This window comes from Terrapene carolina, unplaced genomic scaffold (genome assembly GCF_002925995.2).
Source record: "Terrapene carolina triunguis isolate 2854851 unplaced genomic scaffold, T_m_triunguis-2.0 Scaffold22, whole genome shotgun sequence".
NCBI classification, from domain to species: domain Eukaryota; kingdom Metazoa; phylum Chordata; order Testudines; family Emydidae; genus Terrapene; species Terrapene triunguis.
In genome coordinates this window covers 12650585-12667910 of record NW_020664373.1, presented here as the reverse complement: position 1 = coordinate 12667910, position 17326 = coordinate 12650585, and the positions used below count along the sequence as shown (strand labels likewise).

General features: G+C 43.0%; 1 protein-coding gene across 1 annotated transcript in view; it reads left to right on the top strand.

The window, feature by feature from the left end:
- Nucleotides 1–17326, top strand: part of LOC112108241 (mitogen-activated protein kinase kinase kinase 15) — a 140645-nt gene that overhangs the window by 82652 nt on the left and 40667 nt on the right. The window contains exons 7-13 of the mRNA XM_026648303.2: nt 220–332; nt 1445–1604; nt 2481–2631; nt 2961–3068; nt 4731–4780; nt 10210–10305; nt 13563–13650. Coding sequence (XP_026504088.1) covers nt 220–332; nt 1445–1604; nt 2481–2631; nt 2961–3068; nt 4731–4780; nt 10210–10305; nt 13563–13650 — 766 coding nt within the window. The remainder of the gene's footprint in view (nt 1–219; nt 333–1444; nt 1605–2480; nt 2632–2960; nt 3069–4730; nt 4781–10209; nt 10306–13562; nt 13651–17326) is intronic.

Sequence of the window (17326 nt, the reverse complement as noted above, 5' to 3'; positions counted from 1 at the left end):
AGACCTCTGTGTACCCCTGGTTGAGACCCACTGGGTTAACTCATGGTCTCTAAAGCATTCCCTTTTCAGGGTGGTGTTGGTACAAAGTAATGAACATATTACATAGTCCCTAAAAATACTTTCTTCCCAGGGGACGATGAGCCCCTTTTTTCACAACTGTGCCGTGTTTTGTGTTTAAGGCACAGTAAGATGTGAGCTCTAGACTCTTTGTCTCTGCAGGTATCGCAAAGGATTTGAGCTCCAGTCAAGTCTGTATTCTGGAATTAACCTTGCAATTTTGCTGATTGTGGCAGGGCAGCAGTTTGAAACCTCTATGGAACTAAGAAAAATAGGTAAACAAACAAGAACTTTGTGTTCTCTTTAATAAAGAACAGTTGAATTTTATTTTGCAGAGATGGGTCTGAGGTGTATTCATCATTGCCCCTTGGTCCCTTTATGCCAGCTACACCAGCATAAAAGGGGCCACAGAAGGAGCATAAATCTGCTCCAGGGAACACCCAGATATGAGTGACCCCTACAATTGCTGCAGAGACAGCTCTGTGCCACCTCTTCAGGAGCCCTGGGAACGGGGGGGAGGGGAGGGATTAGAGCACACAGTAGAGGTAGAAGGAGGTGGTGTAGGCAGGTCTGGACCTGTGGCCCAACTGTTCTGTACCACTGCAGTGGTTCAGAGTTGCCATTGCAACAAAGGTGTAAGTTAAGGGGCACTGAGGGCCACTACGGACACTGAGTCAGGGAGACCATCTCCCCCCACCCCCCTTGTATCAGTGCAGAGATGAATCTGGCTCAAAATTTGGTTTAGCCCATTACATAATTAGGAGCCAGTTGCCCAACTCAGATTCTAGTTTCCCCAAAGTTCAAGAGTTTGATTGAAACCCATCCCTGATATAGATAGATCTGTAAAATAAAACTGTTGTATTATAGATTCAGTTGCGTTCTAGAAAGGTAATAGCCAAAAATCAAAGTTCTACATTTGGAATTGGATCCTCAGCTGCACCAGAGCAGCCCTTCCTGCAGCAAAGGAGGTCAGGGGGATGCAAAAGTGTCTTTTTAACCACTTTTACACCTCAATCCTGGGACCAGACTGCACCAGCCCCTGACCTAGGGACTGTTCCAGCAGGTGGGGATCTCTGGGACATAGGCACACCTAGGTACATCCCTACACTGGGAGCCAGTGTAAGAGCTCCTACAGTGGCCCTACACAAAATAAATCCTTCACTGGCCAGTTGAGCCATGTTTAAGTCTGCGTTTTGTCACCACAGCTGTACAAAGTAGCCTTAATGGGGTCAAAGCATCTGGCCCATAATCTCCAGGTAGGAGTAAATACTCCCCATTCTTTCATTAATGACAGTTCCATCTCTGAATGATCATTAGGATAGTGATAGCAAAATGTGCAAAAATTTCATTTAAAATAGAAGCATTCTTTCAATGTGAAATTTCCCAGGTGTGCGGCTGAACAGTTTGTTGGGAAGAAAGGGAAGCTTGGAAAAAATGAATAATTACTGGGATGTGGGACAGTTTTTCAGTGTGAGCATGCTGGCCAGTGACATTGGTAAGGCAGTGCAAGCAGCGGAGAAACTGTTTAAACTGAAGCCTCCAGTTTGGTAAGTAGTGTGCTCACATTAAATGCACATATTGTCTCGGTCAAAAGTGCTATCTTTTGGGATTTTTATAACTAGACTGGACAAAATACTAGAAAATGTCCAGTAGGGAACAATCCTACACAGACAATTGGATGAACCAGATGACTTAATACATTTCTAAATCTCAAATTTTTGCAACTCCGATTTGAACTTTATTCTTTATTGTGGGTTTTTTTCTGGTAGAAAATAAAACTATCCATCAGACTGATAGAGCTGGTTTTAGATTCTCCTGAAATGTGTACGTTAACGGGAGGAGGATGGTGGAGATGACTCAGACTGAAGTAGAATTCTCTTCTAAGTATTGATATGTGCAACCCATTCTGCCCCCCATGTGATCACTCCATTGGAATCACTACATAGGGATCCATTTAACCATGTACTTCTCAAATCAGTTGTGTATAAAAGCACACTATAGATTCATGTCTAAGCTTGATATCAGGCCTATAAATCTGTAAAATCAACACAGTCATATGTAAATGACAGTATCTTGTAGAATACATTTAATTTTGTTTGAAATTACATTTGAGCTACTAACTTATTAAAAAGCTTTGGGAGGGGAGGGGGATTCAGAGTCCATCTCAGTCTCTCTCTCTCTCTCCCGCCCCCCGCGACTGACTTTATATGGGGGGGAGGGATAGCTCAGTGGTTTGAGCATTGGCCTGCTAAACCCAGGGTTGTGAGTTCAACCCTTGAGGGGGCCACTTAGGGATCTGGGGCAAAAATCAGTACTTGGTCCTGCTAGTGAAGGCAGGGGGCTGGACTCGATGACCTTTCAAGGTCCCTTCCAGTTCTAGGAGATAGGATATCTCCATTTATTTATTTATTTATATGTTCTAGGTACTTGAGGTCATTAGTCCAGAACCTGTTGTTAATTCAGCGTTTCAAGAAACTCACCATCGAGCATTCTCCCAGACAAGAGAGACTGAACTTCTGGTTAGATATCATTTTTGAGGCAACGAAAGAAACCACTAATGGACTGAGATTTCCAGTAAGATGCCCAAATAGGTTTTGTAACTAATTTCCCCAGATCTTATTGAATGGCATTAACCAAAATCTATCATTTTTTCAATCTCCCTTCTTCTAAGTAGTCATTTGACCAACCTAAAAACATCTGATGCCCTCTGTAAAGTACAGCAACAAATACACCATAATAATATTGTTTTATTGTAAACAGGAAAAAAACATGGATTTTATAAAACAAAAAAAAATGTAATGTCTGGTTTGAGGTTGCTTATTATCCTATATCACTATCCTTCTTGAGATCTTACGATATAGTTGCTGTTACATTTCACTAAACAGAACTTTGGGTTTTTTTAGGTTTTAGTGATTGAACCAACTAAGGTCTACCAGCCTGCATATGTGTCAATCAACAATGAAGCAGAAGAGAGAACTGTCTCTCTGTGGCATGTCTCGCCTACTGAAGCGGTAAGACAAATGGCAAACACATTTCACATGGCTAATGATGCTTTGTACTTGTATGGCTCCTTTTTCACCTATGGATCTTGAAGCACTTTAAACTTTTCTACATCCCTGTGACGCAGGACAATTAATATCTCCATTTTACATATGGGGAAACTGCGGTACTATAGAGAAGGTGAAATGACTTGCAGATCTGGGATTATTCAGCGGCTGATCTCAGATTAGAATTCATGTGTTTGTGGCTCCCAGTCCTGGGCTCATTTCACTAGAACAGGCTCTATCAAAGTCCTCCAGGCATCTGATGAAGTGGGCTGTAGCCCACGAAAGCTTATGCCCAAATAAATTTGTTAGTCTCTAAGGTGCCACAAGGACTCCTTGTTGTTTTTGCTGATACAGACTAACATGGCTACCGCTCTGAAACCTTTCGGGTAGCGTGATTGATACTGTTATCCTCTTTAATTTTGTTTTTTACATTAGCACATGTGATTTTACAGAGATACAATTCAGAGCTAACCTACATTGATTATTAGTTATTATTGATAAAGCACCATAATGTGCACGGCATTGTTGAAATTGTAAAGGTTTTCCAAACGTAGGAGGCAGCATGAAAGAAGATATAAGGTTGTGTGCAGGTGAAGGACAAAGTCAAGAGACAAACTTTGTTGCAATATGGGGTTATGAGAGAGGGTGTAGGAGGAAATTTATAAAGAGATGCGATGCAGACAGGTATGGAGTTGTCCAAACCTTTAAAAGTGAGAAGTAACTTGAATTTGATGAGAAAGGAGAATAGAAAGCCCAGAGTGATCAAGAAGGGGGAGATATTGTTGGAAAGGCATGAGAGGAGGACAGCTTTTGCAGCCTCCGTGAGGTGAGATCTGGAAAACAGGTATGATAGCCAAAGAGGTTATGATAACCAAAGTAAGAGATGACCAAATAATGGAACAAGGTTTTAAATGTTTGTGCATCCCTGAAATCTAATCTGACCTGGTGTGGTGGGGTTGTGCACTGCTCCCAATACAGGCCACGGCATATATGACACAATTTTACCTTACAAAGCAGATTCCTTGTGGACTGCCCTAACCTATGTTAGCTGACAACAGTAACCAAGACACCATCCACTTGCTGGGGACAGCTGGAGGGCAGTACTTATGGTCAGACTCTGTCCATTTCCCTCCAATTATTTCTGTGCCAGAGCTTCCAGGGGGAGAGAATTCATAGGAACCAATTACGCTAGCGCTCTGTCTGCTGAAAACAGGAGGGTTCTATTCCTAAAGGAGAAGAGCAGGGTAGTGGATCTGCCCTATGTGTGTTTTTTAATGTGAAAGGATTGCTTAATCAGTCCAAAGATGCACTGTTTGGTAAATTACACTTCAACTTTGCTTTTGAAACTGAATTTTACACTAGAAAATATGTATCTTAATTCACTGTGATATTTTTTAAATTGCTTTTCCTCAAGTGAGTTAAACTAGCATTGAATATAGGCCCTACATCTACCCAAATCTAGTCATCCTTTCAAATAAAAAAATGGAGATGTGGCTATTCTTGCCAAGATCCTATGTATTGTATGACTTTGCTATTTGCTATGACTTTGAAAGCAAATAACTCAAAAAGCAGTTATTTGAAAGCTGAGACTAACCTGTGGTTGACTTAGATCTTTGTTCCTTACAGAAACAGATTCATGAATGGAATTTTACAGCTTCCTCCATTAGGGGAATAAGGTTGGTATGCTTGAAAACAACTAATTACGGTTTCACATTTAATGTTTCACTTATGTCACATGATCATGCCTTACGATTTGAGATAATGAACTCTGCTTTTCATTTCCTGTTAAATCTTTCTTCTACTTAAACCGCTTCAAAACATTGTAACAGGGAAGAGTCTGTCTTTCCTTAAGTCAAGCAGAGCAGTGAGCTTCTGCTGTATAGAGTCCGACCTAAAATGTTGGAGTTCTTTTTTGAACTGTATTTACAATTTTTATATTCCGCTAAGCCGGGGTTGCCAAACTTTTTGACACCATGACCCCATTTTAACTAATTACTTCCTCCCAGGACCCCAGACAGCCTGGAGGATGCCATTTTGTCCTAGAATATGACATCCTCTGCACAGAGTGACCTTGTATGTATGATGCATGTGAAGTCATGCTGTGCGGAGGATGCCATTTTGTAGAGCAAAATGGCCTCCTCGAGGCATCATGACCTTGCACACACTGTACATGTGAGGTCACACTGTGTGGAGCAAAATGGCATCCTCCTCACACTAGGGATCACCACAACCCCATCTGCTGATGGTGTGACACCGTTTGGGGTCGCAACCCACAGTTTGGGAACCACTGAGCTAAACCCACCCTCAATTGGTGCAATCATGCTTTATTAGTTCCATGTCACTGGAAGCTAGATTTCCAGGAAATAAATTGTAGTTTCTTTTCCATGGTTGACACTTTTGTATTTAAAAACAAGGATGAGAGAGGGCTGGAAGAGGCCAGCTGAAGACATCTCTTACATTAGGAGACATCTATAGAGAAATCTTCAGGCTGCAAGAAAAGTACAAGGTCTCAGATTAGGGTTGCCAACTGTCTAATCTCACAAACCCAAACACCCTTACCCCGCCCCCTGCCCTGCCCCTTCTCTGAGGCCCCACTCTGCTCACTCCATCCCCCCTCTCTCCGTCGCTCACTCTCTCCCACCCTCACTCACTTTCACTGGGCTGGAGCGGTTGCGGGCTCTGAGCTGGGTCCGAGGGGTTCGGAGTGGGGCAGGGGCTCTGTGCTGAGCCAGGTGCAGAGGGGTTGCGGGCTCTGGGCTAGGAGTGTGTGTGTGTGGGGCTCCATGCTGAGCCTGGGACAGGGGGTTGGAGTGCAGGAGTGGGTGTGGGATCCAGGAGGGGGCTCAGGGCTGGTGCATGGGATTGGGATTTGTGAGGGGTGCAGGCTCTGGGAGGCAGTTTGGGTGCAGGAGGGGGCTCTGGGCTGGGGCAGGGAGTTGGGGTGCAGGAGGGGGCTCTGGGCTGGGGCAGGGAGTTGGGGTGCAGAAGGGGGCTCATGGCTGGGGCAGGGAATTGGGTGCAGGAGGGGGTGAGGGGTGCGGGCTCCGGCAGGGTGGCACTTACCTTAGACGGCTCCCGGTCGGCGGCACAGCGGAGCTAAGGCAGGCTCCCTGCCTGCCCTGGCCCCACGCTGCTCCCAGAAGTGGCTGGCGCATCCCTCCAGCCCCTGGGGGTGGGCAGATGGCTCTGCACACTGCCTCCGCTCACAGGCACCACCCCCGCAGTTCCCATTGGCCGCGGTTCCCGGTCAATGGGAGCTGCGGAGTCGGAGCTCGGGACGAGGGCAGCATGCGGAGACTCCTTGCCTCCCTCCCCACCTCCCAGAGGCTGCAGGGACGTGTCAGCCGCTTCCAGGAGCAGCACAGGACCAGGGCAGGCAGGGAGTCTGCCTTAGCCCCGCTGCGCCACCAGACTTTTAGCAGCCTAAAATCTCCCTGTTTGGCTTCAGTAGCCTCTGGGAGATAGAGCCTGATTCTGAGAGACTCCCGGTGAAACAGGGAGAGTTGCCAACCCTCCATCTCAGACCCAGCTAAGTGATGTGTACAAAAAATACCTGAGATCACATCAGCAAAGGTGATTACCCAAGCGAGGTGTAGGAGCTCCTGAGAGAAGTGAACCAATGGGTAACTTGTCTTGTCTTCCTGGAATTTCTTGATCAAGAAACAATTAATAATATTGCCCAAAAGCTTCTTCCCTCAGTTTGACAAAGGATTAAATTAAATCGAACTCTAAATGTAATTTTGCCAGATAATAGTAAAAAGTCAGCCATGTTTTCTAAAACTTAATTAATTTTTTTTAACAAAGCTCGGTTGTAGTTTCTTAGGCCATGAGTTAGTTTAGTGTTAGCATAAAACATCAGTCCAATAAAGATGATACATTACAACAAAGAGCTGTGAACTCAAAATCCTGGAAACATTACAAATAAACTACCCGTATAATTGAGCACTTGACGATATCATATAAAAAAAACAAAGAATTTCATATTTCCTCTCAAGTGTAAGTAATGACCTCAAAACAGTACCCTTTTGATTAAATAAAAATACTACCTTTCTTGATTCATTAACCAAGCAATAAAATAATAAAACAAGATTCTTCTGCTCTGATTAAAGTCCTCAAAAGAGAGGAAGCACAGAGATGAAATAGGTGGGAATTCTGTAGTGGCTCTGGGGAAATAATCTTACCCCCTAAGACTGTTGTGCATCCATTGCTGCAGCCTCACACTCCTGTGGGGCCTGGCCCCTTCTCCACGCAGCGTTGTTGAAGAACAATGGCTGAGGGAACCATATAGCCTCCTCACTCCGTTCCTAGTCTGTCCTTGCTCTGCCTCCCCCCACACACACAAGTGCTGTAGCAACAGTATGCTGGAAGCATGGGTGCTGGAACTAGGGGTGCTGCTGCACCTGCTGGCTTGACGTGGTTGCCATTATATAGAGGGTTTACAGTTTGGTTAAATGGCCCTCAGCACCCCCACTACACACATTGTTCCAGCACCATTGCTGGGAGCCTTCACAGAGTTGTTGGCCCCTCGCTGTAAGGATCTGGGTCTGGAGCCTGGGTCTGCTGGTCCCTGAGCAACCGCTGTGTCCACATTGCCACCAGACAGCTTTGTCAGAGCAGCAATTGACAGGCTGTGAACGTAGTGGGTCCAAACACTACTGGATATGCCACCCCCAAAGGATTTGATTGGCAGTGCTCCCAGAGTCCCTGATTGGTCCAGGTGCACTACTGAAGCTTGGAGGGAGCACTAGGAACAGGAAGTTGATTATGCAAATAGCTTCTATGACAGACCCAGCTCCTTCGCCTTGCTCTAAGTTACTGCTCTTATCCCTGGCTTTAGTTCCTGGCTTCTGACTCTGTCTCTGACCCTCAGCCTTGACTCCTGGCTTCCAACCCCGGCTCTGATCCTCTGTGCTGGTTCTGGTCTTCCAATTACAGCTCTTACCCTTGGTTCTGTTCCTGACTCCTGACCCCAGCTCTAACCACTAGGCCTGGTCACCCAGGCTCCGACTGTGGCACTTGCATTCAAATCCTGCCTACCTGACCTTCAGCACTGCAGAACCACCGCTAGTCCTTCTGCACCTGTGCAACTGAGATGGGCGCAGCCAGGATTTCCCCTTTGTTGCACTGGAGAAATGTTAGGTTATTTTTGGTCCCAACAAGTTTCCAAGACCAATGAAATGATTATTGTTGCTGGTGTGCACCGTTACCAGATAAGGAGTCCCTTAGCGTGCAAATTTTCTAAAACACACATTACTTACTTTACAGTGGGCTTAGTTTGCATTATTAATCATTGCTTAGCATGGTAACTTTAATTAAATAGTGACAATTCATTTGCTTTGGCTCCTTTCTTAATCATTTCTGCAGACTCTGAAACCCTTGGAAGTATAGTCTTATATGTGATTGAATTAGGTTTGATTTCTTTTAACGTTTGTGTTTGTTGATTTTGAGTTATTTTGACCTCTTCATGCTTTTGAAACTCTCACCAGTTATTTAATATAGAATAGTACTTGTAATCTTAATTCACACTTTTGTCAAATGTAATTGCTCTTTATGGTAGCCAGTTAATCTTAAATTCCTGAGGCATTCCTATATAGTTTGTTATATTTAGTAAACTGAAAATCATATGCATGGATACTGACTTATTTCCCCTGTGTATAACCTTTGAAAATTCACATAATTTTTTATTCTAGTTTAGTCAGCTAGATTAATCTGCCTCATACATTTCTACACGAGAGATTGCTTCATCAAAGCCAAGTGATACAGTGACATTTGAAATGGAGAGTTTTATTGTGTGTTTTGTAAAGTAATAGAGCTGGCTGCAAAAAATGAGGGTTTCCTCCCATGTTACATTTCCAGAGTGGAATTATTACTAAATATAACTTTTTTTAAAATTATACCAAATGTTTCTTTGTTTTGGCCGAATTCTCTCTATGTATTTTAGAATGTTGGCACTGTTGTGTTACCCTTAAATGTTACAGCAACCCAAAATATTGAGCGTTCAGTTATTTCGTGTTCTCAAATGAACAATGCCTTTACAGAACAAGGCGCCTCATACACATAAGTAAAGTGTTTGTCAAAGATTATTGAATGGAGGAAGAAAATATCATTTAGAGTGAATTTTGCTTGGGATCATAAGGACCATGGAAATTTCCAAATGCAGCTGAACTGCAGAGATTCTCTTACAAAGTGGACACATAAAAGACCTCTGCGAACTCTACACTTAGTTGAACAGGGCTTCATGACAGTTCTGTGCAGTCTAGTCTGGAGGGAGAGCCTGGTGACTGCTCAGGGAAGGGAGGAAGGAGTTGCAGGAGTTGGCAGTTATGCAGATCCTATGACTATGAACTCCTGTATGGGGGATGCAAAATGTTTTGCAATTCAGAAGCTATTCCAATCCAAAAGCTAGTAGCAGCTATGAAGGGACTGTAGGACTTTCATGTGCATTGTGCATGGACTGAAGGTGGATTCCATTCTCCCAGTTCCTACATAGTTCTTCAGCACGTAGCCCATTTATTTGGGTTCTGTGGAGGGGTGATCAAAGAAAGGCAATTTTTCAAGAAAGGACCTGGCCTCAATGGCAGATGTGGTTGTGCATTAATCTGGTCTTTAAAGGGTTCTAAGAAGCTTACACACTAATGTATGTTGCCATTATTTCCTTTTTAAGGTTGATTGCAAATGTAACAGAAGTATAAACTAAATTTGTTAACGTAAACAAAGACAGCCCTGGAATCTAAATTGATGTTAAATCAGTTCAGTTTCCACACCTGGGCAGTCAAATACTAGGAAATCATATGAGTCTACTAAGAAAGGTTTAATAAAAAAAAAAACATTTGGGATGAGGTTTGTCCCTGTCAAAGTCAACATTAGTTTTGCCTGACTTAAGTGTGGCCAGGATTTCACCCTCAATAATAGGTGACACAAAAGAGATTTTATATGTAAGGAGAACAATTACAGCTATTTTTGCATTTGTGAGAGAATTAACTGTGTCCTTGAGAAAAGAAAAGTTGTCTGAAATTGAATAATTCCTAAGATGTTACTACCTCCTCCTCCATGCTGTCTAATATGAATCTATAGAGTAAAACTTTTTTTGATGGAAATTTTACAGCATATCCAAGTTTGACGAACGATGTTGTTTTCTTTATGTCCATGACAACTCTGATGATTTTCAAATCTACTTTTCCACAGAAGACCAGTGTAGTAGGTGAGTTCATTTTACCACTAATAAAACTTCTCTGGTACGTGACTGGCAAGGGTGTTGGAGACTTCCCAAAAGTGGGAGAACTGGGGGCCCCTGCCCCTCCCCTGGCCAAGCCAGAAGCTGGAGCGGGGCCGGGGAGCCCACCGTCCCCCTGCCTGGGTTGGAGTGCGGCTGAAAGCATCCCCCTGCCTGTGTCTCCGCCCCCCAGACCTCCTGCCTAGGGCAGGTGGAGGGACCCAGGCTCCCCATAGCTGCCCGTACAGCTCTCCCCGACCTGGCTCCAGCCGGGGGCAGGGCCACGGAGCCACAGCCCGGCCATGATAAGAGCTGTGCGGGAAGCTGTGGAGAGCTGCAGTGGACCCTCCACCTGGCGCGGTATGGGAGGCCCACCAAGAGCAGTCCTCGGCCCGTGTCTCCCCTACCCCCTGGCCGGTGCTGGGTTGGGGAGAGCTGGCACGGATTCGCAGACCCTTCACCTGCCCTGGGCTGGGCAGGGATATGGGCTAGGGGCTGCTTTAGGCTCCCCCGCACCGCGGGCAGGTGGAGGGTCTGCACGGCTCGCAGCTCCCATGACTGCCCAGGCTCCCCAGCCGGGCTCCACACTGGCCTGGCCATGGGGTTGGGGCTTGGGGAGAAGAGGAGGGGAAGGGAACAGGGTCCACCCTGGTGAAAAGTGGACCAGCCAGGCCTGTCCACTCTCAAAAAGTGGGAGGGCCATGGCCTCCCTGTTCCCCTCCCCCGGTTCCAGCATCACTGGTGACTGGTATATAGCACTTAGTAGAGGACAAAAACTGACAGTTTTTCAGATGAGAAATAAAAGTTCATTTGTGCACTTATCATCTTGAAACTTTTTTCTCATTAAGAAACTATGGGCCGAATTCAGAGATGATATATAACATGATATGAGCTAGATCCCATACACTCAGACTGTCCCTACACCTACTTTTGCAATATTTAAGGGAGTCTCTGTTGGTACAACTTGCATGTAAAGAAGCTTGAACGAAGGTATAAGTTAAAGTAGCCCCCATCCTACTTTAACCTACACCTTCTTCTAGCTCGTTGGCATGTAAATTACACTTGCTTGGACTTCCTTATATCCTGCAAAGTGGTGGTAAGTAGGTTTAAGGAAGTGTAATGGAGAGTCTAACTTACTACCTCGCATGTAACCCTTCTGAAGTTTGCCATGGGTATCTGAATATTCTCTGCAGATAGAATATATCAAATCTAAATAATAAGTACAGTAGTTGAAATTCAGGTGGAAGATGTTCTAGGAGAGCATTTGGTCTATAATTCCACTGGGATTGGAATTTAACTGGTGACGTCAGTGGAGTTTCTACCAGGAGTGAACTCAGCTCTGTTTGTCTTAATGTGTCTAATGTTTTTTCCCTCTTTTGGGCTGTGATCTGTGTTTAGTGTTTATATAAAATGGGGGACACAAAAATATGTTAAACATTATTAAGGTTGTAAAGTCAAGCTCTCAAAAGTTAGCAAATGCCAGAATTAGGGTGGTTTGTGTAACCTTAAATCTGGCCCCTCATGTGTATGCATTATAATATAGTCTTTAATTACATGGTCACATCATATTTTTTCCACAGGACCCCTGGCTCACTCAGTGCAGAGGCTACACCTGCTCTGGGGTGAATGAGAGTGTGTAGTGAAGTAGGTGTGTAGGACCCCTGCCTTATTTGTTTGCAAGAGTTGGAAAATGTGCAGTGAACAAGGCAGGGGATTGTCAGAAGAGAAGGTCAATGGGATCTGTGTTTTGAACATATTAAGTGTTATGTAATGCTAAGTACTCTCAAAAATTGGGTCCAAATTAGACACCCAAAATTAATGCAAAATTTTTACCTTAATCTCTCTGCCTTAAATTACGTAACAGCTGTACTGGGTCAGACCAACTGTCCATCTAGCCCAGGATCCTGTCTTATGACAGTGGCTATTTCCAGATACTTCAGAGGGAATGAACAGAACGGGGCAATTATCTAGTGATCCATCCCCATCATGCAGTCACAGCATCTGACAGTCAGAGACCTAGGGACACCCAGAGCATGGGGTTCCATCTCTGACCATCTTGGCTAATGACCATTAATAGACCTATCCTCCATGAACTTATCTAATTCTTTTTTTAATCCAATTCCACTTTTGGCCTTCACAACATCCCCTGGCAATGAGTTCCACAGATTGCCTGTGTGTTGCGTGAAGTACTTCCTATTTGTTTGTTTGCTTGCTTCCCTGGGGATACCCCCTCACCTTAGAGATATTGTGAAGATAAATTACTAAATGGCTGTATAGCACTCAAGCACTAAAGTAATGAGTGCCATAGAAAAAATGTGCAGAAATTAGCATTTCTTTCTTCAGAGCAGAGTTTGAATAGTTTGCAGTAAATAAGGCATGGGCTACACATGGAACAATGAAGCTAAAACAAAATATTGCAAAACTGCTAATTAAATGAGCACCATTCGTTCTGTGTTCTTAGGGAGGCAGGGGTCCTGTGGAGAAAATAGTATGTGATCATTTAATTAAAGACTGCATCATAATGCATACACATAAGGCGGCCAAATTAAAGTTGCACCAGACCACAACACCATTCACTCAATTGGTGCCCAACCTAAGTGGGCAGTGGGGAAGCCAGGTCTGCTGCTCCTCACTGGTGCCAAGGGGCTGGCTCCTGCAGGAGGGCTCCCCTGCCACTGGTGGCCTGCCTGGCCGTGCCCCATTTCCAGGGCCCCAGCCCTAGGCACCCCTGCCAATGCTATGTACAGTGTAATAGCTGCATACACCACTGTCTGAGTTTCTTAGGATGCTCAGCACATTCTAAAAGTCAGCCCTTACCAAGATGTCTCAGATTGTGCACCCAAAATTGAGGCACTGAATATCTCTAGCCACTTTTAAGTATTTTGGTTTTCATGTTTCTGTAATTGCATTTATAAAGACTAGGCCACACTAAGACTAGTCTACAGATTTATCTAACTGAAACATTGTAGTTAAAAGAATTACGATAATAAACCCCAAACAAATCCTTGGGTACACTGCAGCTGATTAAACCACTTTGTAGATAAGTAGGTTTTTATTTTTCAATGAATGTTTGATATCTTTCCTCAGATAAACTATAGTAAATGTAAAGATGGAAAGTTAATGAAGGAACCCTATTACAGTTTGTTAGTAAATGTATTGCTTTGCACATGGATTACAAAGTTCTAGCTAATCTTTTACAGAGAGGGTGTTATCTTTGCTGATTGTTTGATACTTACTGCTTGCAGATTCTGTGGCTTGGTTAAGGAGATTTTGACTGACGCTGTGGGCAGTGCTTTGGAATTAGAAGGAGAGATTGATGGGGACACACTGGAAGTAAGTCATGTTTATGGGTAAAATAGCTGAAAACCCTAAACAATTTTTTCTTTTCCATTTTTCCTCCCTCATATGAATTTGTCTGAGAAACAAGGATAAGGAAATAACATTTAAATCCTTCAAAATGTATAGAAAATTGCAACACTCCTGTAACTCTTTATACAAAACAGTTAACTTTCTTGTGGGGGAAAAATACAGGTTTGTATGTAACATAGTGCGCCATCTACTACAGTGGCTGGAGTCATATAAGTACATGAGAATGTGAGTTATTGATCTTGAAAATTGTTACACATGTGATGGATAGTTGAGAATCACCTGATCCTGGGTGGAGTTGGTTAGATAATGATAGCAGGTATTGCATACTTCCCAAGAAAACCTATTTGGAAACTGCCGCTTAGTTTTTCTAACCAGATCCAGGATGTTGCCATCTCTTTGGATAAATTAAACGGATAGGCTGTTTCGGTGATGATTGAATACCAGACTCTTGGCAATGTGAACACTGGTCTTTTCATCCAGAAAGTTTGGAATCGTCAGTTTTGAGGGTGTACACTGCATTCTGTTGTTTTATTGCAATTGGGAAAGCATCGCTAAAAGATTGATGTCATTTTTATCTATGGGCAGGTAAAAGTAAATCCAGCTGCTGTTTTTAAAAAATACTTACTCTTTGTAGTTCACCTGAACCTCAGCTCTTTCTGCCCCTGTTTATCCCATCAAAAGCCATTGCCAAATGGGCCCTTCCCAGGAGCAATTTACTTACCTTTAGGATGCGACTAGGTCTTCATGATAATGAATCTCCTGTAGGAGTTGACACTTCAAGCAGGAATTGGGGGAGGGAAGAGTTGTTCAAGATTGTGCACTAGCTGAAAGACAAGGTTCCACAACCAAGTCTGAGAGTGCTGGCCACAGAATTCTCTCATCCTGCCAATGTAAAGTGCATCAGTTGAGAGAGTCTATTAAGGCTCAGCTAAATAGTTCATATCTGTGGCCTCAGCATTTACTGTAGAGAAAACAGGATCCGTGAAGCAGTATTTTGCTTGGTCAGAGATATAGTTATATCTGGGGCAATGGGTTTTACATTGCATATTTGTGTACTTAGCCAACAGCAGGAACACTTCCTAACAATACAGTGTATTTGATTGAGGAATAGTCTCTCAAAGGAAGTAAGTTCACCATAGCTTGAGCCTTTTAAAAACTGAACTGAGCTAAATGCTTGAGGATACATTGTAGGGAATAATCATGCATTGATAGGTTCCATTTGTAAAAATGGTGGCCTAATGATATATATATATTGCATCTTTAAATTGCATGATTCTATAAGCAACCTGCATTTTTTCACATGTATTAAATTAAGTTTACTCTATTATGCAACAAGGGTCAAAGTAGAAATCAAGGTGTGGAAGGGAAAGGCAGAACTCTATCCATACAGGACAGCTATTTGGTTTGAAAGCCCCTAAGCAGATTTGTCTATATGGAAGAAGGGTTTTTTGGATTGGGGTTTTTGTTTGATTGTTTTTTTCCCACTGTTATAACTTGCCCATTGGAACTTTGGTTGATTTGACATTACAGTCCCTAAAAAGAAAAAGAAAGAAAAAAAAAAAAGAAAAGAAAAACAATAGTTTTAGCTAGAAACAGTTGGTTCATAAATGAGATCAGACATGTTATATCACTCCACAGTTATAGGTTATGGAGTCTTTTCACTTAAAGAGGGACTATCATGCTTTCTGGAGTGGCTCATGATCATGAGTGCCAACCTCAGGGCAGATTGTCAAGAAGCAGGGCAGAAACACCAAACTGGTTGTATATTCTATAATTAGATTTCACCAACCCAGTAACAAATGTGAATTCCCAAAGCACTATAACAGACTTACCATGTAGTCACAGACAGTCTATCTTACCATCAAGGCAAGTTGAATTTAGGGATAGTTGGTTGCTGTACACCAAAGATTGCAAAATATTCAGGTTGCTACCAGTCCCAAAAGACCAGCCACTTACCCCAGGTCAATTTGTACCTTAGATCTGTCACCAAAGACAATGCTTGTAGCCAATCCAGTAATAAACCAACTAAAGATCTATTTACTAGGAAAAAAAAGTGAGAGAGTTATTACAAAGTTAAAGCAGGCAAACATGTATACACAAATGAGGTAGTCCATAGTTTTAAAAGGTGACAGAGTTGTAGTAATATGTCAGCTCTGAATGTCATTTAGGGCTAACCCAGGTTGACTCTGGGGATCTCTGCTTCTGTTTCATAGCTCCGGTCCTGTGAGAGTCCAAACAACAAAAAAGAGATGAAAAATTTTCTTGTCGGTTATTTTTATTTTCTTCTTCCCAAATTCAAGCTGATGGGATGAGCCCTTTTGCACTTAGCCGCTTCATGGGTATGAAAGGGCAGTTAACAAAATCTTTGTATTGTGATGTCCCATTTAGTTTTGATAGGCCTTCTTGATGGTTGGGAGATGATCCCTTCTGATTGAGTTCACAGTTTCAGAGCAAACATTTTTTTACAGTCATAAATCAAAAGCTTAAATATTATCATATAACATGTGATAAAGATATAATAAGTGAAATTAATGCATGCAGCAACCTACAAGCATTTCATAGAGTCTAAATACTAAACACGTTAAAAGTCCAATACCCGTCTGAACCGTACTAACACACAGGTGAAACAGACTGGTTTCCAGCAATGAATTTGTCAGTGCTCAGCTGACGCCTTAAACGTTGGCAAGGGCTCACACCCGGTCTGCCAACGTCGCAGTGACAACATGAAAAATGCTGGGTGACATGTTCTTGATGGACTTGACGAGAAAGCCTCACCTGGAAACCATACATGGTATTAAGGGGAAAAGAAACTTTGGAAGGAAAAAGAAAACCTGTGATCTTTCAGTTTTCAGTCAAAATTCTTGTGATTACGAGTGTCATCTGGGTAAAGGGCTACATGATAGGGACAAGGTAGCATTTGAAAATGATTGTAACTTGGAGCAAAGGCTGCTGTTAACAAGGATTTAGATTTAGAACTAGAGCCAATTTTGGGATTCTTTGAACCAAGTGGGATTTACTTATATTACCTTTTGTGCACACCTGGACATTAATACTGAGGAAGTTTCTATCACTGGAAAAGTTGTTACTGAATCCCAACTAGGAAATCCCCTAGGCCTGGGAACACCAGACTGTGTGCCTTGACCAAGGTCTTAGGAGGAACACCTGCTTGTTCATAACTGCAGTTGAATCACTCACCAAGGAGGCTCAGTAGTTGATCATGTGCACAGATTTTCTGCAGTGGCAAACTAGTATGGATTTATTGTCCACCTAAAGAAAACAGAATGGAAACATACCAAATTGCATCAGGTACACAGTCTACTAAACCTACTGTCAAGCACTGAATTACACATCTCAACTGACTTCACATAGTTGCATGCTAGGGAACATGGACTCCTTCTCTAGGCTGAGAAGAATTACCTTAGGACTAGTCTGTTGCAGAGCTGCACCTTGACCTCAAACTCGGTCATGCAGCTGTATCATGCCATAGCTGTGAAACCTGGGTTTGCTACTGCCGAAGAACTTGACAAGTTTTACTTGTGACACTTTGGTCAATTGTGCATGTCACATAACAGGATAATGTTGGAACTTTGAAGAGCTAAAATGTGGAAAATGAAACTATATTAAGGCTACGTTAATCCAA